The sequence below is a fragment of the Bos mutus genome, chromosome 7, assembly GCF_027580195.1.
Source record: "Bos mutus isolate GX-2022 chromosome 7, NWIPB_WYAK_1.1, whole genome shotgun sequence".
Lineage (NCBI taxonomy): Eukaryota > Metazoa > Chordata > Mammalia > Artiodactyla > Bovidae > Bos > Bos mutus.
This window is the reverse complement of record NC_091623.1, coordinates 107589720-107614783: the sequence shown is the minus strand read 5'-3', so window position 1 is coordinate 107614783 and position 25064 is coordinate 107589720. Positions and strand designations below refer to the sequence as shown.

Sequence of the window (25064 nt, the reverse complement as noted above, 5' to 3'; positions counted from 1 at the left end):
GCCTGGCATGTTGCACAGTCCATGGGGTTGCAAAGAGTCAGACATTACTGAGTGAACAACAAAGAAGGAAAAGACAGAAGCTGTCATAGTGAGGCCTTCAAACCAAATATTTATCAGCTTTAAGCTCTCAAGGATACCCAATACCAATGATTTCTTATCTCTTATTTTAAAATGAACCCTAGTCCAAGTTCTGATCCATAATGGAAGATAAATATTGGAACTCCTGTACATCAAGAAATATATGCTAAAAAATGAGAAATTATCAAGTAGGCTACTGAGGTTGACTAATGATATTCTGAAGAGATACCCCCTTAGATCTTCAACTTACAAGGAATTTCAAAACCTATGTTTTGATAACTGAACTGAGTTATTCTTGGCTCTTGCCATTCGTTTTTTTTTTTTTTTTTTTTAGAATGGAGGTTTTTATTTTATTTTATTTTTTTAATTTTATTTTATTTTTAAACTTTACAATATTGTATTAGTTTTGCCAAATATCGAAATGAATCTGCCACAGGTATACCTGTGTTCCCCATCCTGAACCCTCCTCCTTCCTCCCTCCCCATACCCTCCCCTCTGGGTTGTCCCAGTGCACCAGCCCCAAGCATCCAGTATCGTGCATTGAACCTGGACTGGCGACTCGTTTCATACATGATATTATACATGTTTCAATGCTATTCTCCCAAATCTCCCCACCCTCTCCCTCTCCCACAGAGTCCATAAGACTGATCTATACATCAGTGTCTCTTTTGCTGTCTCGTACACAGGGTTATTGTTACCATCTTTCTAAATTCCATATATATGCGTTAGTATACTGTATTGGTGTTTTTCTTTCTGGCTTAGTTCACTCTGTATAATAGGTTCCAGGTTCATCCATCTCATTAGAACTAACGGGATATAGTCTTTCTATATTGCTAATTGTGCTTCTATACTTTATTAAACAGAAATGTAGCTTTAATTTATAGTAGTGTGGTTACTAGAACTTGGTTCTTTTAACCTAAGGTTAGGTTATTTATTTATTTTTTTCTATTACATGTTATATAGCCCAGTTCTGACTAAGATGTTTGAATACTGGTGCTCTCATCTTGAATTTCAAACCAAACTTACTGTTCTGGGCTTAGTTCTGCATCTATAAAATGAGCATAACCCACTGCCCATTCTATGGCTCAGGTTATGAAGACCAAATGAGGGGTGAATGAGCTTTTAAACCTGCATGGCAAAATTCAAAGCTCGTGATAAATGGTAGTATTCAGCTATCTCCCCGTATCAAATAAACTATTTTTAATCTTTAAAACCTGTCCCTTGTATAAGTAGGTCCCATTAAAGCCAGATAAATAAGCTCAACACATAAGAGAAAGGCAATGCTTTCATCTAGGTCTGCTAAACTTGCTCTATATGTTTTTATAGCTCTCAAGAAGTCCTACTCCAAGGTCTAATTTTAGGGACACTGGACACTAACATATCAATAAGCCCAGTCTCATTTTTCTGAATCTTCTTACTCAGGCAATGCAAAAACACCTTCCAGATTTTCATGACAAATGGAAACAGCTCAAGAAGGCTCACTAAATGGATGACACTGACGTCCCTCCAATCCATTACAGCAAAGGACTTTCAGAGTCCCAGGGACCCCACAAGAACCATCCTCCTTTCAGACAACTGATCATAACCTGAGAAATCATTTCAGGATTGGGCCAAATCATCCCTAAAGGAAGGAAAGGAAATGTTACCGATTTTGGCACAACTCACAATTTTAAAGAAACAGATCCAACTATGAGACCTGTTATGAATGTTACTGCAGTAGTCTTTAAGGCATGCCATCTAATATATTGCTTAGTATTTGCCATTTTAAATACCTGGAATGACAGGTGCAGTCTATCCTTTGCCCTGGAAAGAGAAGGTTTTTGTACTGACAAAACAACACTTATTCTCATTGAAAAGGGGATTGGGGAGGGGGGAAGCATTAGAAACAAGTGATATAATAAATGGGAAGACATAAAGCTGAGACAAATGCATATGAGATCCTTAACAAATGTTGGTAAAGTCACGAATGCCTTTTTAACGCCTATTTCAACTATGTGCGTGTATGTCTGTGTATGTGCTAGTCACTCAGTCGTGTCTGACTCTTTGCTACCCCAAGGACCCGTCGGGTTCCTCTGTCCACTCTGCAGGCAAGAATACTGGAGTAGGTTGCCATTCCCTTCTCCAGGGGATCTTCCCAACCCAGGGATTGAACCCAAGTGGCCTGCGTGGAAGGCAGATTCTTTGCCATCTGAACCACCAGGGAAGCCCCAACTATATATCAGTTCAGTTCAGTTCAGTCACTCAGTCCTGTCAGACTCTTTGCGACCCCATGAATCACAGCATGCCAGGCCTCCCTGTCCATCACCAACTCCCGGAGTTCACTCAAACTCACGACCATCGAGTCAGTGATGCCATCCAGCCATCTCATCCTCTGTTGTCCCCTTCTCCTCCTGCCCCCAATCCCTCCCAGCATCAGGGTCTTTTCCAATGAGTCAACTCTTCACATGAGGTCGCCAAAGTACTGGAGTTTCAGCTTCAGCATCATTCCTTCCAAAGAAATCCCAGGGCTGATATCCTTCAGATATCCTTCAGAATGGACTCGTTGGATCTCCTTGCAGTCCAAGGGACTCTCAAGAGTCTTCTCCAACACCACAGTTCAAAAGCATCAATTCTTCGGTGCTCAGCCTTGTTCACAGTCCAACTCTCACATCCATACATGACCACAGGAAAAACCATAGCCTTGACTAGATGGACTTTTGTTGGCAAAGTAACGTCTCTGCTTTTGAATATGCTATCTAGGTTGGTCATAACTTTCCTTCCAAGGAGTAAGCGTCTTTTAATCTCATGGCCGCAGTCATCTAAGATTATATAAATAAGGGAATGCATATCTATCCTATACGACAAGCATAATACATGCTGTATCAAGAAATAACAGAACTTCTCATTAGAAACGTCTTGCCCAGGCTGCTCCAATCCTTACTTCACAGACAAAAGTAGGGCATCACACTGCTCCAAATGAGAGACAGAAATTCAAACCCTTACTCCTGTTACTTCTGTCTCCATCAGTCCAAAGAGCCATCTCCTGCAGAGCTCCCATCTTTAGTCCTTTGCTTCTGCCACTACTTTAGGGCCAAGCCCCGAGCTACAAAGACAGCAAGATCACCCTTACCAATGACTGACATTCACTATGTACCTGCTGTGTGTATGGCCTCCTATCAGGCACTTTGGAGGGGGAAAGAATGTTATCTACAACCTTGAGAAATCAGAAAGAAGGACACCTGATCTTCTGAGAGGATGAAGGGCAGAGAACAAGAGATATTCAAGTTTATTTATAGGGGACTTCACTCAGCATTCTGTACATCTTTACTCTGGTTCACAGCTTATCAAACTAGTATTGTTATTACTGGGGATCAGATAATTCTTTGTTGTGGGAGCTGCCCTGTGCATTGTAGGATGGTGAGCAGCACCCCTGTCCTCTAGCCATCAAGTGCCAGGAGAAATGCCCCTACCTCCTTCACTTCAAGTTGAGACAATCAAAGATATTTGTTGACATTCATATACATTTCCACTGTGTGTGGGGGAATCACCCCTGTTGAGAATGACTGTTTGGTCCCAGTGTGTTGTGATATCCTCCTCCTAATAGCTCCAAGCTGATCCCATCCTCAGAATTTAATCATAGTGCTAGCTCTATGTGCAAAAGGAAGCCTTTTCGTCTGCTCCATGATATTAAACATGAAATGACATAGACATATCTCAGAGTTTGGAATTATGTCTTATTCTTGGTATATTCCAGCTGAATCTCCAGCTTAATGTAGAGATTGCACATTAGAGCTTGCTAAGTACTTACAAGGAGAAAGGGAAAGATACACCCAACTGAATGCAGAGTTTCAGAGAATAGCAAGAAGAGATAAGGCGGCCTTCTCCAATGAACAATGCAAAGAAATAAAGGAAAACAATAGAATAGGAAAGGCTAGAGATCTCCTTAAGGAAATCGGAGATATCAAAGGACTATTTCATACAAAGATGGGCATTATAAAGGACAGAAACAGTAAAGACTTAAAAAAGACAGAATAATTAAGAAGAGGTGGCAAGAATATACAGAAGGGCTGTACAGAAAAGACCTTGATGATCCAGATAACCTTGATGATGTGGTCACTCACCTAGACCCAGACATCCTGGAGTGTAAAGGAAGCATTACCACCTATAAAGCTAGTGGAAGTGATGGAATTCCAACTAAGCTATTTAAAATATGATGGTGTTAAAGTCCTGCACTCAATATGTCAGCAGATTTGGAAAACCCAGCAGTGGCCACACTGGAAAAGGTCAATTCTCATTCCAGTTCCAAAGAAAGGCAGTGCTAAAGAATGTTCAAACTACTGAACAATTGTGCTCATTTCCCATGCTAGTAGGGTTATGTTCATAATCCTTCAAGCTAGGCTTCAGCAGTACTTGAATTGATAACTTCCAAATGTACAAGTTGGGTTTAGAAAAGGCAGAGGAACCAGAGATCAAATTGCCAACATTCCTTGAATCATAGAGAAAGCAAGGAAATTCCAGAAAAACATCTACTTCTATTTCGTTGATATGTGAAAACCTTTGACTGTGTGGATCACAATAAACTGTGGAAAACTCTTAAAGATATGGGGACACCAGACCATCTTACCTTCCTTCTGAGAAATCTGTATGTGGGTCAAGAAGTAACAGTTAGAGCATTACATGGAAAAGCTGACTGATGTAAAATTGGGAAAGGAGTAAAGACAGGCTGTATATTGTCACTGATTATTTAACTTATATGCAGAGTACATCATGTGAAATGCCTGGTTGGATGACTTATAAGCTAGAATCAAGATTGCCAGAAGAAATATCAACTACTTCAGATATGCAGATGATACTACAGTAGTGGCAGAAAATAAAGAGGAACAAAAGAGCCTCTTAATGAGGGTGAAGGGGAAGCATGAAAAAGTGGGCTTAACACTCAACATTTAAAAAAGTAAGAGCATGGCATCTGTTCCCATGACTTCATGGCAAATTGAAGGGGGACAAGTAGAAGCTGTGATAGATTTTCTTCTTGGGCTCCAAAATCACTGCAGATGGTGACTGTGGCCATGAAATTAGAAGACACTTGCCTCTTGGAAGGAAGGCTATGACAAACCTAGAAGCATATTAAAAAGCAGAGACATCACTTTGATGACAAACGTCTGTATAGTCAAAGTTATGGTTTTTCCAGTCGTCATGTGTGGATATGAAAGTTGAACCATAAAGAAGGCTGAATGCAGATGAATTGATGCTTTTGACTTGTGGTGCTGGAGAAGACTCTTGAGAGTCCCTTGGACTCAGGAAGATCAAACCAGTCAATCCTAAGGGAAATCAACCCTGAATACTCATTAGAAGAACTGATGCTGAAGCTGAAGTTCCAACACTTTGGCCACCTGATGTGAAGAGCTGATTCATTGGAAAAAACTGATGCTGGGAAAGATTGAAGGCAAAAGGAGAAAAGGGCGGCAGAGGATGAGATGGTTGGAATGGCATCACTGATTCAATGGACATGTACTTGGGTGAACTCTGGGAGATGGTGAGAGACAGGGAGGCCTGGTGTGCTGCAGTCCATAGGTTCACAAAAACTTAGTTACTGAACAACAACAAAAACACTTACATCAGAGTAAGGGACCTTGCCTGGGGCCTATAGACACCTGGGATTCATGGTTAGAACTCAGGGCATCAGAGAGCTTTGAAGGGGCAGATTTCACATCATTATTTTCCTTAACCCTTAAATTAAATCTAGGATGTCCTTTGATTAGAATGTAGAAAATGATCTGCAGTAATTATCTCCATGGGGCTGTGTCATCAATAGAAATTACAGATTATTTCATGTCAGAATAAAATTGTGTACCTCTCAAATACCATTCATGCTCATCACTACTTTGAAATGAGGATAATCATGAGGCCTATAACAACGTCTTTTAAGGTGTTTGTAACAAAAAAAAAACATGTTACTACATCACAAAATTGTTTTTTATATATTGATGACTGTCTAACATTGGTTTTGTTTGGTAATTTTGTATAATGGGATAACGATACAATTCTGAGAAGTGATCTTCAGCAGCCTGACAAAAGGTTCCACGGCAGAAAAAGGGAGATGCTTGCTTTCAAATGACCATTCAACATAAATATCAGGCAAGTGTTCAGAGATCATAGCCCATGTCTCAGTACTTTCTGCATCATCCCCAAGGGTGCCTGGGGGAAGATCATACTCAGAGCAGGGTCTGATCACAGTTACTGTGAGGCATGGGTGACATACTTTGCCCAAGTCAAGGTATGGTATCTGGGCAGAAACACACATTAGCTGAGAAACCTCGGGCAATCTCTTTTTACCTCCAAGGGCTTCAGTCTCTTAATCTCTAAGATGGAGATTTGGAAAGTTCCTTTCTCTTTTCTCCCTATCTTGAGTACGTTTTAGCATAGTTCTGAGAATCAAATAAGATGACGACAAATATTCAGATCTAACTCAACACTACTATGCAAAGGGTGACTTTACATTCAGTTCTAGGATTCCATGAATTCTTGTGCATTAGCCCATCTGTGATTTGTGGTAGCATAGACATTCCCTGAAACTGACTTCTCACACTTGACCCCAGTTCTCTGGGTACTTTTGGGGTATATGTTTTTCTGGTGCATTTCTCACATCTCATACTGTAGCCTAAGTTCTCAAAGGCAGCAGAGACCATGCATTATACAAACAATTCCCTGGCACTTTACATTGCTCCACTAGAAATCGTTTGATCAGAGTTTGCTAAGGAGACACATATTTTCAGAGTCCTGGGAGGAAGAATTAGGCCAGGGGAGCTTGTTCATGCAAGGATGCTCTCATTAAACATACAGTTGAAGCACTAGAGCCTGAACACTCCCCAATAACCAATCAGTGCGACAGATAGGAAGTCGAGGGGAAAACTCATTTTCCTTGGCAGCTGAGACATATTTAACAGCCAAAGGAGAAAAGCACATTGCCTTCCTCCATAGCTCATAGGCACCTTGCATATTGATTTCATATCAGCCCTCTCCTTTGTTAGCTTAAGTGCCATCTCTTCCACAAGCCCAGGATACAAGTATCTGAAATGTGCTCTGACCTCTGATAGGTTCCCATCAAGCAATTCAGCAGGAAGAAATGCACTATGTCCAGACCTCATTTTGGCCATGCTTGTGCTTTTCCTGACTGACATAATCCTGCGCTTTCTCATATGGAAAGCCTGTTTCCTTTGGGCTGAGAGTGAAAAAAGAGCAATGGGAGCTGTGAGCGCAAGTCTTGTAGAACAAGATCATGACTTTCTTTTTGGAATGTCTTTGAATTAAACCACGAAGCATAGACCTCATAGGTACATCTGGTCCTCTGATTACTGGATCTGTCCAACCCGCCCCCTACTGCTGATTATTCTCACAGCACCCTGTAAATCACAAATCAGATCTTGTCACTCCCCAGTTTGAAGTTCTTCAGTGTCTCTCCACTATTAAGTCCATACCTTAATACAACACACAGTGTCCACTATAATACTATGGTTTTACGATAGGTTTATACACATGTACATCTCCTTATATGCACACACATATATGACATACATAACAAATATATATACCATGAATACAAATGAAACATAAATAATATAGACATGTATATTTGTAGCTATATATAAGTGGCATATGTTAAAAGTATAGGCTCTTCATACTGAAATAATGAACTACACACTTTAAATGGGTTAACTGTAAGACAATGTAAATTATATCTCAACAAAGGTATTATAAAAGAATAAACATGCGCCCTAGAGTCTGATTACCTGTGTTTGTATCTCACATCTGCCATTTAACCTGTGGTGTAACAGTGGGGAAACGACCTTTCTATTTGTCAGTTTGTTCATATGTAAAATAAGTATTAAAAAACCTATCACAGAAGGCCTTTGGAAGAATTAACACATGAAGAGATTTGAAGAGTACTTGGCACAGAATTAGCATTTAATAAATGCTAATCATTACATTTATAGCTTGTCTTTTGTCATGTCTGGGCACCCTGCTCCTTGACCTCTAACCTCTGGCTGGGTTAGACTCCTGAAACTTTTCCTGAAAGGTCATGCTTCCTCAGGATTGAGTAGATGCCAGTCCACACTTAGCTCCTCCAAGTCCATTTTTCTTGATTAACTCCTATTTGTCCTGCCAGTCTCAACTTAATCACCATTTCCTTCAGGAAGACTTCCCTTACTTGCAAAATTAGGTTAAAACCTCCTAATTTTATGTTTCTATCCATCATATACTACTCCCATGATGATACATCCTTCTTCTCATGTAGATGTTTAAAACATCTGTCTTTCTTGCTTGGCTGTGCATTGTAGAAAGGCAGGGGGCATGGGTGTCTTTGTGGTCAGCACAGCAGTTGATCAGAGTCAGCATTCAACTAATACTGGCTGAATACGATTGAATTTCTTTTTTGTAGTTTTGTAATTTTTGCAGAGAGAACTGCTTACACTATGGTTTGAATAACGCCAAGAACCTTCCTATTGAAGTCACTTTCTTTTGCGACCCGTGAAATTTTCTATATCATAAATAACTTCTAAGTGTCCAACTCTACTTGACTTTTCTCTTTGGCTTACAGCATGAAAATCCTCTCAAATATTTCTGTGAACATTGCAGCCACATCCTGCCCAGGACACTGCCAAAAGGAGAAAATCCCTGGGAAGCTCTAGCAGAGCCCCGAGACATCATCTTAATTCAGGATTTTGGAGAAATAAGCAATTCCTATTTACACTATGCTGATAATGACAAGCTCTTTCCCAAAGATAACTTCAAATATGCTTATTTGCTGGGGGTGGGGAAACAATGGTAGCTCATCCCACACCCTCTACCAGAGCTGGGCTTCTGCTTCTGCTGAGCCTGCCGTTTAGGCAGTGGTTGCTCACTCACCCACATCTGCAAAGTCTGCCTTTGCGCCAGCCATCACAACCTCTTCTCTAGGAAGTTCGGCAGGTCACCTTCACAGGCTTTATCTCCTAACCCCTGACTCCAGAACGAACTGGAACCAAGGGCTGCCTTCCTTTTTAACTTAGAAAAGAAATTTGTTTCACTGCTATTTAATATTTCACTGGGTGTGTGCTGCTTTGCTACCCCTGCCAGACTATAACTGACTGATCGAGGGACCTTCACGCTGCGTTCCTCATCCCTGAATGGACTTCGATTGGTGTCAGTTGCACAAATGCTGCTTTGTAGGAATTTGTAGGAGGAACCAGCATCAATACATGGGGCACTTTATGCTGTGCTTAGCACTGTGCCAAGGACTTCCCATGTATCATGTAGGTACTCTTATCACCCTCATTATAAGATGAGAATGGGAGGTTTTCAAAGATTGAGGAGCTTACCCAAGGTTGTACTGGGAGAGCCAGGACTGGAGTCCAGGCAGTCTGTCTCCAAAGCCCACATTCAGATAACCATCCTGCTTTCCAATACTACTGCCCTAAAAGCAGAAACTTCGGCATTTGCTTTTCCAGTCTGTGTCCTGAAGGGTACTGGATATTTTCTTTTCTATCTCTCCTCATTTCTTTTGTTCAGGTTCACACACACCGCCTTACCTGCTCTTCCTGGGGAAGACAGGGTGTCCAAGGAGTTAAGATTCAAAAAGTAGTTCATGGCAAAAGCTTAGAGCAAGGTGGGAGGAAAAGCATAAAATGTATTTTTAGCGTCCCTTTTTTCCCACTCAAATAAGTAGAATTAAACTCAAGTCCCTCCAATAAAGGAGAATAAAGTTAATTTCCTTCCTATTCTGCACACTGAGAGTTTCTTATTCACATTGTCATTTCATTAAATTCCTACTGTCACTGCAGAATACAAACATTTCCCTTGGCCTCTGCTGGGAAGAAAGGAAAAAAAGAATTCAACTCAGGTGACTTCTGGTGGCATAAGAATATTCTCCAACAATCAATAGAACTCATGAGAATGGAGACTCATTAGCTAAACTCTTTGGTAAAACCCTTGTCATTGAAGATGGCCTGGTAGAAGCTCTTGAATAGTTTGTCTCCTTGTCTGAAAACACTCTCTTTTGGGCATTAACTGGCAAGAAGATAACTTTGAAGATGAAAACAAACCGACAGATGTCTGAAAGCACATTAGCTGTAGCTTGATAGAGAAATTAAATTTGTCTCGGTTCCACAAAGAAAAAAACACACATAGCCCTCTCTCAGTAAGTGCTGGAATTGGTTCTCTTACAAGCAGCCAAAGACTGAACCTCATCAACTCTTTAAGCAAACTAGAAAGCTGACAAATGTCCCCAACTGCCTTTATTCCCTCCTCCCTCCATTCCTACATAGAGACGAGGAAGACATGGCTCAGCATGTGTGGGGGTTGGCTAAGGCAATGTCTTTGGGCCAGTTCAGGATGTTTACACAGAATGACTAATCCACCCTGCTGATATGAAATCACATCTCCCTCCTGCCCAGGGGAAAAGCATGTGGGGCTATGCAAATAGGTTTTCCTCCTGCATCAGTTATCAACCCCTAAGTGTGGGGGGAAAGCTGACCCATCCCAGTTTAAGATGCCTGTGTGCATGGGTGGATGAACATATGAAACCAGGCAGTGGAATCACCCAGGCTTTGAGACTTGCTTTTTTTTATTTTTTGGAGAATTATAAGAATTGTTCTCCCAGGAGCCTTTCCAATGAAACCTCTGAAAGCTCATTATTATTTCTCTATTGTAAAATTGTGCCTTTCCTCATTAAGTATCTCTGGATTCTTAAGGTTGGGGCTGTTCATCTGAGACTCTTTTATATGTGACTTTCTCACTACATTATTTATGGGAGAATGTATCTTTATGATCTAATATATTATTTCTGTATGCCTCTAAATAATAAACCAGCCTTGGAATGCGGTGCCAGAATTCTACAACTGGCAGTTCTCTGTAAAGAGGTGAATCTCCAGCAGATGGTCTCTGCTGAGGGTAACACAGAGCAGACTCGAATGTTACTATTAGGTTGGTAAACCTCCTCTCCCAAGGATCAGTGAACTGTTTAGTTTTTACCACCACGGAAGAGAAAGTGTGTCCACTTTTTCATATATAATCCTGCAAACTTTCTCAGGTTTCCTTCTACTCACTGATGGGATACTTCATAAAAGAAGAGAAAGAAGAAAAAAGATAGAGACAAAGGAAAAGGAAAAGGGGAGAGGCTGTTTATTTAGCACCCACAAACACAGCCTAAATGATTTGAGTAACACAGCCAACTTCAGGTAGCTGGTAGCTATGGCAGAACCCAGTTATGCCACATTCTAAAGCCTTCAAGTTCCTTTTCAAGGAAAAAAAGCAGAGTGGACTAAGAAAAGCGTTAGAGTACAGGAGGAGGCTCTCAAATTCTGAAGGTGCCTCCAGAAAGGCAGTCATGTCTCCAGTCTTAAGCTTCCATCAGAGAAAGAGAGGGGGTTTGTTTTGGTCTATTTGATAAGCTTCTCTAATTTATTCTCTCTTTCTGGGAGCATTTGTTGCTCCCAGATGCCCTCTTTGACCATCTCTTCTCTGGAGTCCACCTGTTTAATCTGTACAAATGATTCTCTTACTCTTCTGCTAAACTCTTCAGAAAAGCATCTCTTGTGGATTTTGTTTTGGCTGGCATTCCCCACCAGACACTTGGCCTCTCCCTTCAAGAGGTGCTTGAGCAACAAGAGCCAGTGCATGTTCAGTTCAGTTCAGTTCAGTTGCTCAGTCATGTCCAACTCTTTGCAACCCCATGGACTGCAGCACACCAGGCCTCCCTGTCCATCACCAACTCCTGGAGTTTACTCAAACTCATGTCCACTGAGTTGGTGATGCCATCCAACCATCTCATCCTCTGTCATCCCCTTTTCCTCCTGCCTTCAATCTTTCCTAGTATCAGGGTCTTTTCAAATGAGTCAGCTCTTTGCATCAGGTGGCCAAATTATTGGAACTCCAGCTTAAGCATCAGTCCTTCCAATGAATATTCAGGACTGATTTCCTTCAGGATGGACTGGTTGGATCTTCTTGCAGTCCAAGGGACTCTCAAGAGTCTTCTCCAACACCACAGTTCAAAAGCATCAGTTCTTCAGCACTCAGCTTTCTTTATAGTCCAACTCTCACATCCATACATGATTACTGGAAAAACCATAGCTTTGACTATTCATCATCTATCCTAAATTGCTGCTCCTGTACATTTCTCTTAACAATGCCACAACTGTCAGGTTGGCATGGTGTACAACACTAGGAACATCTCAACTTCCCTCCCTTTTGACTTTCCACATCTAGTTCATTGCCAGATTCATTCTGCTTAAAGATGATCCTTCTCATTTGTTCTCTCTTTCTCTCCTGGTTGGGACTTTATGAATCATCAACAAAGGTATTATAATAATCTCTTAATTTAGATGTAAGTTCTCACTGCCTCTGTTTCTCTGTACTATCCAGATTGGTTATCTAACATTCCAAGGTTCAAAAATTACAGTCCTTTCATGTAACAAATATTACTGAGCACTTATTAAGCACAGACACTATTGTAGACTCTGAAAAACAAAAGTTCCTGGTGTCTAGCTGGTGTCCAGCTAGACAGGATGAAAAAATAAACACACACACACACACACACACACACACAAAACACACTATGCCATGTTGTGATACTTACTATGAAGAGGAATAAAGCAGGTAAATGTACAGACCAGAATCAAAAAACACTTCCTGTAAAGTGCAAAATAGTGGGGAGTAAGATCTGTCTCAACTACTCAACTCTGCTGTTGGAGGGTGAAAGCAATCACAGACAATACAAAACCTGGCTATGTTCCAGTACAACATTATTTACAAAACCAAGCAGTGGTTGTGGCCTGATTTGACCTATAGGCCATATTCTATCAACTCCTGGTATAGACTTCAATAGCAGGAACATGCTATGTTTTTAAGGCAGTCAAAGGAGACCTCTTTGATGAGATGTTATTTAAGACACAAAGAAGGAACTCCTTTATACATAGACTAGAAAAGAGAATTCCATTCAGAGGGAAGAGAGTACAGATGCTGGGTGGTGAAAACATGCTTGGTGATAAAGTAAGGAAGCCAGGGTATCTGGGCCTGAGCAATCAAGGGGGAGAGAACTCACAGAGCATCTTCCACTGACACCATTCATAATGCCTGGGTTCCACTACTGCATGCACAACAGTCGTGATTTTCCATGATCATGTCTTTGATTATTATAATAAAAATATAAGGAATATTTGCTATTTTTCTTTGCCTAGCACCTGGTCCTCCTCCTGGTAACAGCACCTCAATTTTCCTTTTGAGAATGGACCATGCTCTGTCTCACTCTCAGGCATTTCCAATCAAGCTCCAACAGTGGGATACGAGCCAGGCTGTGCTATACAGCAGATTTTATCACCGAAGTCAAGACGGCACGCTCAAGGATGGGCATACGGTCCCAGTCAGTCCAGTCAGCATAAAAACGAGGACTTGGTTGGATTTATGCTAGGTAGGTAAGCACTCCTCCTGCCTACCAGCAGAGGTAGACACAATACAAGATTGGAAAACAGAGCTGAGAGACGGTAAGAGAAAAAGGGAGACTGAAGCTTGGTTGCATTATTTGAGCTAATGAATCTAGCCTGAAGCCGGCTACCACTGAACTTTTCTATCACACAAGGCAATAATCTCCCCACCGCTGGCTTTGAGTTAGAGTCCTAGAATTTACAACCAAATGAGTCCTGGCATTTGTAAATATATGCTATTCCATTTGCAAAGAAAGCAATCTCCGTATGCATTCCCCCCACCTCAGTACATACTCAAGACCTAGTTCAAACACACTCTTCATTTAAGAAGCTCTCTAAATTCTCTCTGGGATACCACCCTTTTCCATCTAGATGCTATAATTCTAGAGTCACTTTGCTTCTGTCCTTCTTAGAAACTTGTTTTCTGCTTGGGCTCTCAGATATTTGCATGTGTGCTTCATCGTTCTGATAAGACAGTTCCCTGAATGAGCAGGAACAGTGACATTCATCTCTGTATCTCCATGACTACCATAACAGTGATGTGGAGATATCTCATATATAAATACACACATACACACACACATATATATGATACAAACACATATATTTAATGAATAAATACTACTAAGAACACCCTCCTCTTTTCATCATAATTGTCAATTGCCAGGCTGCAGTACAGAATCTCATCAAAAACTAATTCAAATGGCTAAATGCATCATCTGATGTTGTCTTAAAAAAGAAAAAAAAAAAGCATCAGACCACATTTAAATTTATATAAATCTTATGCTAATTTAATGGCTTTAGATTTAATTAAAAATGTTTTTCAATTGATAATACTGTAACTCAGATAATTAGCATCAAGTGGCATCTAGAGGACATATTTAAAAAACTAATCTAGAGTATAAATAGAGCTAATTAACAATTAGAATAACAGTTTATAATTGTGCTTTGTTTATAAAGGCTATAATGTCCAATTCATTGTTCAATGAAATTGGTCATTAATGAAGATCAAAATTATGTTTTCTCTGGTGTCTCCATGAAGATGCCTCTAAGATGTGCTGGCTTTTATGATGTCTACATGTGATGCTTTTTAAAGACCATTCCTAACTGTATTGTATTCAATATTCAATATTCAATGATTGAATTCCTATAAGTATTTCATATCTTTGTTCTATAATTAAAGTTAAACTGTACCATGCCTCATTGTCCATGCTAATTTGACACCTGTTTGATAATTAAATGAGCAGACTTGGCTGTAAACTTAAATTCTCTTGTGTAAGATCTAAACAGACACCTTTGTAATATGGAAGATCTAAGGTTGACAAAGGCATTGAAGCCCATGTGAAGAAAGACAGGATCTGGTACCTGAAGGCAAGTAAGATTTGAAGCCTAGGGGGATAGAGGTCCACGTGGAGAATCAGGAAGGCAGGCGCTAGAGAGGTGCCGAGCATGATGGCGCAACGGGTAAGCTCGGCTGCAAGTGATGAAGTGAAAGTGATGGGGTACTTTCGTGCATAAAAGTCCAGACTCTTAAAATCTGGAACTAGAAATGAGAAGACAGTTCAAGGGAAATACAGATTTAAGGGTCACCTGAAAAGGGCAATTACTGAAACTGTATGCAAGTATAGGATTTTCCATAGAAATGTGAAAAGAGAAAACTAAGAACTGACCCAGAGGGAAGTCTGCATGTGATGCCAGGAGTGAATCCACGTCACTGAGTAGGTGAAAGAAGAGTTAGTATAGGAAGCAGAGGAGCAGTTACAGATGTGGGAGAACTGTGGGAAAAGCGGTGTCTCTTGAAGCCAGAAAGGAAGGAAAGAGCTGGAGAACTGTTCCCCAGTGTTCCTTCCCCCTCGATGCGATGCTCCATGTCATGGAATTTAGGGAAGCAGAGGCTTCTGTGATGGAGGTCGGGGTTTCCCTGGTGGCGCTAGTGGTAAAGAACCCATCTGCCAATGCAGAGGATGCTTGAGACAAGGGTTCAGTCCCTGGGTCAGGAAGATCCCCTGGAGGAGGGCATGGCAATCCACTCCAGTATTCTTGCCTGGAGAATCCCATGAACAGAGGAGCCTGGCAGGCTACAGTCCATGGGTTCACAAAGACTCGGACATGACTGAAGCAACTTAGCATGCACGCACGTGACAGATGCATGTGACAGAGGTCCTCGAGCACTGTGGGTAAGACTGCCTGCATTCAGATCCTGCCTCTGCAAGTTTCTCTTTGTGCAACTTTGGGTGTGCTTCACATCACTCTGGGCTACAGTTTATCCCTCTATAAATCAAGTTGATGAGCCAGGTTTCTCTAAGGTTGTGATGTGGATCAAATGCTTGCACTCAGTGCAAGTGATTGGCATCTTGCACAGAATAAGCCCTCAATCTGTGTTAGTTATATTTATTTTGGGGCTTCTCTGGAGCAAAGTGGAAAAAGCTGAGTGTGAACTCGATGGAGAGCTACTAGCCAACTGGTGGCAAAATTATTTAGTTGTGATTATCTTAGGTCAGTGGTTCTTCAGCCTGTATCAGAATCACCTAGGACTTGCCCTACACTTGAGTTTCTGATTCAATAGGTCTAGGGTAGAGCTTGATAATTTTATGTTAAACAAGTAAGTAGATCAGAGTCGATGCTCCTAACTCTAGGGCCATGCTCTGAGAATCACTGTCTTCGAATGAAAGGGAAGACCCTACAATTTTGGGAAATCAACTCAGGCCTTCAATTCCTCTCGTAAGTAGTTCCTATGTTGAAAAGGTGTTTTCTTTTCTGACCTTAGCTGGGTCCAGAAAATCTACCAGTCTGAACTTAACTGATACCTGAGCACTCCTACAAGTCTTAAGCCAATTTCTGAGTACCTTTTTCTGAGAACCTAAAAGAGCTATGTAAAAGTTTAGGACTTGTTGGGTTCCCTGATGCACAAGTGGACCAATAAAATCCATCACCAACACTACAACAGTCAGCATACTGAGGACCAAATACTGTGCTGATCCTCAGTACGTATACTGTACCATCTAGTTCTCACAACTCCTGTGAGAGTCAGGACTCAGGACTCAAATGACACCATGTAACAGAGAAGAAGGAAGCCTACAAAGGTAAAGTAATGTATCTCAAGGCACTGGCCAACAAATGACAGAAATCAGAATTAAACCTGTTCTTTCAGCTACTCAACAAAACAGCTCTTGCCTGATTTCTTTACCCAGGAAAGATGCACATTATGAAAGATCAGCAACTATTGTCTGCCTCCACAATGCCTCCACATCTTTTTCAGGGCAAAAGACTCTAGATAGCTGACTGTTCTATATGAGATATGGTTACTAGTCTTTTAGCCAGACTATTCAGGGTCTTTGGAGAGTGCCCAAGGTGTGCCCATTGTCCTGAAAACTGAATAGGTGGGTGTGGTTATCCATGGAAGAACATAAGAAATTGTCCTGAGCCCCTGGTTAAGCTTCTGTATCTAAGGGACATTATTTTCTTAGTATTATTATTATCTTCTACTGCTTATTCTTACTCAACTATTCAACTAAAATAACTGATTTATTTACATAAGTTTCTTACTATATTCATTCATTCTTACTTCCATTTTTTATTGTGTTCCTCTCTCTTTGCTTTACACATGTAGAAACTAAAGCTTAAAGAGAAAAATAAACCTGGATAGGGTCACTCAGATCCTGAATATCAGTGAAGATTCACAACCCAGGTATGTTAGATTCTACTATGAAATATGCATCCAGACTCCAATCTCCCAAGAGCTTGTGCAGTCTGATGACTCAAAAAGACAAACTTCTCATTAAGCTGAAAATGAAATTGCCTAAACTTCTCGTTCCACACCATATGGTTGAATCCCAGATGACAGGAAGCTCATTTCTGCAACACACTAGGCTCATTTCACTGAGTAGGATGTGAGACTTGTGGGGTGGTCATTTCCTCATCTTTTTAGCACTGGTAGCAGCAGTGGTATTTATTATGATGCTTCCTTTTGAGATGTTTACACACACACACACACAAACAAATGCTTCTGATGATGGAGAGAGATTTATCCTAAATCATTGTGCAAGTGAAATATCACCAGCATAAGAAACAACAGCAGCAAAATTATCCACCTGCCTTCAAGCAATCAAATACTATAATCATCTTCCAACCCTTATGTCACGATGGAGGAAAGGAGTTCTTAAATAATACCATCAGAGAATTTCATACACAAAGATGAAACCACAGTGTTTGGACGTCTAAAGTATCTTTGCAAAGTCAGATTTTAAAGCAACGGGGTGACTCATGAAGGTTCAGAGACTAACACGAAGTGCCAAACACCATTTTTATGAAATGACTGTGGCATCAGATGCCAGCACTTTTTTTCCTGGGTAAATACTTTAGAGCTGAAATAGCAAAATACTCTTGAATAAAAAAATAACCTAAAGTTTCTGTGTTGTTTTTTTTTCCCCCACAAGAACTTCGAACTAACATAGAAAGTGCTATTTTTATGAATAATGGAAAAATTGTCATTTAAGAGTTGGCAAAGATCCTAGAGCTATATTTATGTGTAGTCATGTGCACTGAGGATAGTGTTCATAGGCAAGAGTTTGAACAACAGTCACACCACTTACTGGTACTGATCTTGGTAAGTTTCTTCACCTTAGTTCACTCATCTAAACATGGGACCAGTTTGACAAGGCAGCAAATATACTGCTTTAATGAGAAGCAGTCTGCATTCAAATACCTGTATGTGAATCCTATGGCTCACCCCTTCCAACAGTTCAGCTCCATCCTCTGTAAAATGAGGGTGATAAGAAGGGTGCCTGCCCCAAAAGGTGCTGGTGAGGTCTGAAGGCAATCATGCACACAAAGTGTGGTACTTGGATCATAGCAAGTGGTCAGTAGACTTTACTCTTTTTTAAAGGCTATCTACTTAAAGGGCTTTATAAATAAGTTCTAAGAGGCCTCCCAACAGCAAGGGGGTGGGGAACGATGAAGCTATACAACTTAACCTTTAAACCTTAAAAGCCCCATCCACAGCCCAGAGCAGTGCTCTTCTTTTACATATTTTATTGATTGGGGTTTGGTATGAAATTTTATTTTTAAAAGTCTCTGTTGCTAAATTAAAAAAAAACCTGCTTGAAACTTCTGCTCTAGACAACTCTCATTTTACGGACAGGAGAGAAGCAAAGCCCTGAAAGATGAAAGCAGTTGTTCCAGATTACATCCCAGTGAGCACCTGATAAGTGATTAGACCACCCCTGGCTCACTGCCTCTGTACCTGGCCCTCCCATGCCACTGAGCTCTGTCAGGATGGCCATGGCCACCTTCTGACTCTGCTGAGCCTGAGGCTGGTTGGAACGATGCTAAAGTTTTGAAACTGGCAGTGGGAAGCAAAATGGGATCAGTTAAAGTGATGGGGAAGTAAGGGGGTAAATACAAGTGGGAGAATAGAGGTGTGAGGGGGTGTATGTTTTTGTGTGCTCGTGTATGTGTGTTATTATACTAGGCACTCAAGATGTACACAGTTTGAGAGCTTGGTAGAATATCTAGTTGAAAAAGACCTAGAACTCAGGGAAGATGCTGGGTCTGGGGATGGAAACTTAAGAGTCATCCAGCAAGAAAGTTAGCTGTGAATGTATATTATACCAGAGAGATAGACAGACAGACCAAACTGATGGGCTGAGGGTGGGGGTGATGACGAGGAGAACACAGAGCTAATGGAGAAGAAAGATGCAACTTCTTTCAATAACTTAAATTATTTCAATAACTTAAATTATTATGTTATTTTTTTACTTGAGCTTGTTGTTTGTTGTTGACAACAAACAACAAGCTCAAGTAAAAATAACATAATAATTTAAGATAATAACAGCTAGTACTTAGTGATCACTTACTATTTTTTTAGCCACCTTACCAACAAATTTACATAGATTATTTCACTCGATCCTTCCAATCTCAGAAGGTAGATACTTCTATTACCCCCACTTTATAGGTGAGCAAAACAGGCACAGAGAAGTTAGATACCTTGCTTTAGGTTCACACAGCTAGTAAAGGATAGAGATAGGATTAAAATGATGGGTTAATTCCAGAGTCTGAACTTTTAACTGGTATGTTTCAGTAACTCTTAGGGAGCAAGAGAAGGAAAAGCAGGATTAGTATTAATAGCAGCATGTGTATTAACACCAGTACCTACAGCTACCACTGGATGAACACCATTTTGTGTTTGGCACTGTGATAAGTGTGTATAACATGATCAAACATGATCCAATTGAACCCTAGGGAGAACTTGAGAAGGCAGATGTTCTTAGCTCGATTGAGAAGAAAAAGAAACTGGCTCAGTGATGTTGTTAATTTGTCTAAAGTCACACAGTTAGTAGGTGACAGGGCAGGAATGAAGAGCCAGGTTAGCTTTAGGACTGGAACACTTAACACACCCTGCTAGACTATTTCAGTGCACAGTCAAATTCAATGATTTCAACAGTGGAACCCAAAAAGAAACTCCTGCAAATGTTTTTACATATAAATTCTTGGGTCCTTCCACCATGACTTACTAATTTAGTAGGTCACAGTTGGCTCCATGAACCTCAACTTTTCAGAAGCTTCTGAAATGATTCTTAATTTATAACCTGGTTTGGTGATCATGATGACAATGTATACAAGTCTTGACTGCTTCTTGTAGGACTGTCAATCTGTGAGGATTAGTGCACTTCTTGATATGAGCACACATCCCCACTGGAAGTTTGGTGTTGGCAGACATGCCATGAAGACTCATGATTCGAGAAATTTTTAAGGTGAGAGCTGGGAGGTTCCTCTTCCCTCTTTTATGACAGTAAAATTACCTTTATAGGTAACTGGCCTAAATCACTCTTCTAGACACCATTTCACTGTGCCTCTAAAATATACACAGTAGCATCAAACCAGTTCAATGACTGAAGTTTCCTTACCTAAAACTCGTAATCTCTCGGCTCCTACTACCACTTCATTGTTATCTGCAGAGAAGAGCAATTTTCCAGAAACCGTCTTTACCTCAAACTTTTTGCCATAAGCTTCTACGGCTTTTGGCCCTAGAAGAGGGAGAGAGAGAATACATTAGTCCCACTACATTCAATTTCAAAGAGCTTTTCGCAGAACATACACATCTGACAAGATTGTATTGGACTTTAATGTAAGTGGATTGGTTTTCAGAAGTCAGCCGTGACAACCAGCCTTGTGACTCTAGCCATGTCTTGTCAATTACTTTTAATCATACGCTCTCCGGCTGATTTTAAAAACCATCAGCTCCTTCCTCCAAACTAATGCTTGAATGAGATTTCCCTCAGCTAACCACCAAATTACTGTCAAATATTGTAGATTTTGGCTTGTCTTTATGAAAGCACAGAACACTCACCACCTCTTGGACTGGCATTTCTTTGGCCAGCCCAACTGCTGGAACTGGCCAAAGACATGCCAATTCTTCAAGAGGTGGTGAGTGTTCTCTGCTTTCATAAAAGGGCATCTTTAAATTCAGCTGAAATCTGTCTCATTCTTTACCCTTGACCCACTGGCTGTTTTTGACACCAAACAAGTATATAACTCATCTTCTTGCAGAAGAGGCTATAATATATTGTAATTGTCTTGAAAGCTATTGAATCTTTCATGCTGGAATTTCACTCAATAAAAAATAACTTTTAGAGGGCTTATCTATAACAACAGATGCTATGCTTGAAGCTGGGGCTATAGTAGTGGTGAAAGGAAGACAAAGTCCCTGATCCCTCAGCACTTACCTGCCAATATACATTAAAACATGTATTAGTAAATCAAACAGAAAACCACTGAGAGTTTTAGGTACTGCTGCTGCTACTGCTGCTAAGTCGCTTCAGTCGTGTCTGACTCTGTGCGACCCCATAGACGGCAGCCCACCAGGCTTCCCCATCCATGGGATTCTCCAGGCAAGAACACTAGAGTGGGTTGCCATTTCCTTCTCCAATGCATGAAAGGAAAAGTGAGAGTGAAGTCGCTCAGTTGTGTCCAACTCTTAGCAACCCCATGGACTGCAGCCTACCAGGCTCCTCCATCCATGGGATTTTCCAGGCAAGAGTACTGGAGTGGGTTGCCATTGCCTTCTCCTTAGGTACTACAGAAAAATTAGAACAGGTTAGTGTGTTAGAATTCTTAAAGAAATGGAGCTACCTAAATACCAGAAGTTCAGAAGGTTCCAAAAAGTTCGACCGCAGAAATGCATCAGGATAACCTAGGGGTATAATCATCCTCAGTGATCCTACCTGAGATCAAAAAGGAATTTATCTTTTGGTCTGGAAATTCATATAGAAAAAAATTTGAGGGTAGAGCCCAGAAAGCTTATATTTTCCTCAAAACTGCCTAGGGGATTCTGATACAATTTTCCCTTAGTATCTGTGGGGACTGGGTCCAGGATACCATTGGATACCGAAATCCATGGATGCTCTCAAGTCCCTCATATAAAACAGTGTGATATTTACATATAACCTATACATATTCTCCTGCATGCTTTAAATGATTGAATTATTTAGGATACCTAATACAATGTATGCTGTGTAAATAGCTGCAAATAAAATATCAATGCTATGTAAACAGCTGCCAGCATGGGGGCATATTCAAGTTTTGCTTTTTGGGTCTTTCTGGAATTTTTTTCTCCCAAATATTTCTAGTTGTAGTTGGTGAATACAAGAATGCAGAACTCCTGGATGTGGAGGACCAACTGCATAGCATTTTTCTTTCTAGTCATTTTTTCAAGACAGTGTCACTTATTAGTAAAAAGTAGTAATGAAAGGGCCTTCAATGCCTTCCATGTAAAGATCACTAGGAACACACTTGGAGTTGAACAAATTGGATTTTTAGCTCGTGGCCATAAGAGAGAACACACACCATGGGGAACTGTGGAGTTTCTCATCAAGAAGAAAGAACTTATAGGATCTGGCCCTTTATGGTAGGTTATGTGAGGGAAGGGCTTTAGGAAGTAGGGTTTTGTTCTGGATTAGATAGTGTCAGGAACTGACAGTAAATTTATGATTAGCATTTTAGTAAATCTTATCTAGAGGACAGAGGACCAGAACAATGCTAAAACTGTAATAGATAAACAGCAGTCACTCATATTAGAGGGGGATAGAGCATAGTCTGGTCATTCTTGTGGTTTGGAAAAACGTTTCTATTTTTAATCTGTGTTCAGACATAATCACAGTTGTGTTTGCTTTTTGTTTTGTCTGTATCTTTCACGGTCACCAAGTGGCCTTGTCCGATGCTGATGTCCTGTGAAATTCTGTTCACACAGAACACCAAAGCTTGGCTGATAGAGCCGGGTCGGCCCCCGGATGTCTGGTGTCTGCCACTCTACTCTTTGGCAAGACTATCACACTATCAGAGGACCATCAAAAGGTAGAAATTATGTCCCAACTTTCTCATTTTCTGGTAACATGACTTTGGGAAAATCATTTGATCTTTCTGAACCTCATTTTCTTTATCTTCAAAACTGTGCTACTACCATCGCTTCTATCTACTTCAAAGAAAGGTTAAAATGACTGACTTATACTGTGTTTATACAAAGAACTCTGTAGGTACAAAAGAGCTGTGAAACGTAGGGGGACTGCTTTTATGATCACCACCACTGGAGTCATGACCACAGCCATTTTTCTAATGTAATGCTCTCAATACACTGAAATAAATGAGGGTGACCGTCTCTGAGTGAACTTCCCTCTTTCCCATCATTATGTCAATTCAGCTGGACCTCTGACAAAACGAAGGACATTGGAGAGGCTCTTTAATGTGTGGGGGATTGAAACAGCTGACAGAGCACACATTTCCAAATGGCATGGGACTAAGACGTCTTCTCTGACTGCCATCATGCTGGGTGTGAGAATGTGTGTGCTAAGTCATTTCAGTTGTGTCTGACTCTTTTGTGACCCTAAGGACTGTTAACCTGCCAGGTTCCTCTGTCCATGGGATTCTCCAGGCAAGAACACAGGAGTGTGTTGCCATACCCTCCTCCAGGGGATCTTCCCAACCCAGGGAATGGACCTCCATCTCCTGTGTCTCCTGCATTGGCAGGCGGGTTCTTTACCACTAGTGCCACCTGGGAAGCAAACGACAGCAAAGCCAAGGGCTCCCTCAAGGTCACCAAGTGAGCTAATGGTAGATCTGCATCTGGAACTGCAGCCTCAGAATCGTTCCATGGCAGAAAAGGCGTGTTTACTTGTCTGGAAAGGGAAAGGAGGCTGGTGCGATGAGAAGAGGAGCTCTTGAGGATGCGAGGTATTAGGAAGCTAGAGTCAAGGATGAGAGAGGCTTGTAAGGACAGATGCGTTCAATGAGGGTTTGGGATTAGGCTGCTTAAGGATGGCTAAGATGCAGCTATCTTCTTGGTCACAGCAAAACTTTCAGTAAAACCTGTATTACTTAGGAATTCTTTGAGGATGTTACTTTTTCTTTTTAGGGTGAAGACTGCAGATAAGGAGGTCTAGTGGTAATGAATGAATGATCTCAGCATGGGCACAGGGTGAGTGCAATTTGCCCAATCTGGATTGATTCAGATATGGTGTAATGACTTGGGAACACAAACGCCTGGACTGTGTTTTCAAGGACTTGGGCAAGACCACGAGACATACTCCCAAGGAGTCAAGAACACTGGCCTGTGTGTAAGCTGAGTTTTCTCTGAACCTATTAACGGTGTGTGAGATGCAAGTGCGTGTACTGAAGAGATGACAGCCAACAGAGAACACAAGACAATTAAGTTATTTTGTTTTTCAGGCCTTCTCAGAATACAAAATGGACTTTATCCGGGGCCAGAATCATTTGGGTATATAAAGCTCAGTAGTTGGTGTTTTAGCCAAAACCCCACAGAGAGACCACTGGCTCCATGGTGCAGATGGCTTGTTCTGTTGTTGATTTCACCTGGGGCTGCCAAACCTCCGTGGATGTCGGGCGAAATCTTAAAAAAAAAAAAAAAAAAAATTCTACAGAGAAAAGTAAATGGAGCTGGAGACCGCTCAGGAGGTCTCCTGGCAAACTCACTGTTCCTCTCTGGGATGGAAAAGATCACTATTTGTAACCTGAAACTCATTTTCAGTTAATCCCTTTCTGCTGACAGTGGCCTATGCGTGAAGCACCTCCTCAATTCACCTCCTCCATCAGGGCGCGCCAGCCGTGTCCCAGTGCTGCTACTGCCACCTGGAAGCTGGAAGGACCTGGGGCCTTGAAGTCTCATTTCTTTCCTCATCCCCTTCATTCCGGGGCCTTTTCCCACTCTGGTGAGATGCTGTGTCAGACTTCTACAACTTTCCTCTCTGCAGGTCAGAGGGTTCCCCCTTTGCACCTACTACCAAGGCAGTACTAAACCAGCAGAGGCATGAGTCAAATATGTGTTTTGTGATCTCGCCTGGGAGCCTAACCATCATTTAGAACATTGTTTCTTGTGAAAAGATCATCTGAATTGCCAACACTAGAATTTCTTCTGGGCTTTTGAGACAGTCATTAGGTAATAAGCAGGAGAATTCTTGAATCCTCAGGACTGTCTTAGTAAACCTGGCTGCTGGGGCAGCTGGTAGCATTTGCTGTCAGGTAAGCACACCGCAAAGTATAACA

The 25064-nt window shown here is 41.1% G+C and overlaps 1 protein-coding gene across 2 annotated transcripts in view; it reads right to left on the bottom strand.

The window, feature by feature from the left end:
• The window catches only part of SGCD (sarcoglycan delta), a 1106775-nt gene that overhangs the window by 140410 nt on the left and 941301 nt on the right, over window positions 1-25064 (bottom strand). For both annotated transcript variants that reach the window (XM_070374675.1, XM_005891720.2), the window contains one exon: window positions 20417-20536. In XM_070374675.1, coding sequence (XP_070230776.1) covers window positions 20417-20536 — 120 coding nt within the window. The remainder of the gene's footprint in view (window positions 1-20416; window positions 20537-25064) is intronic.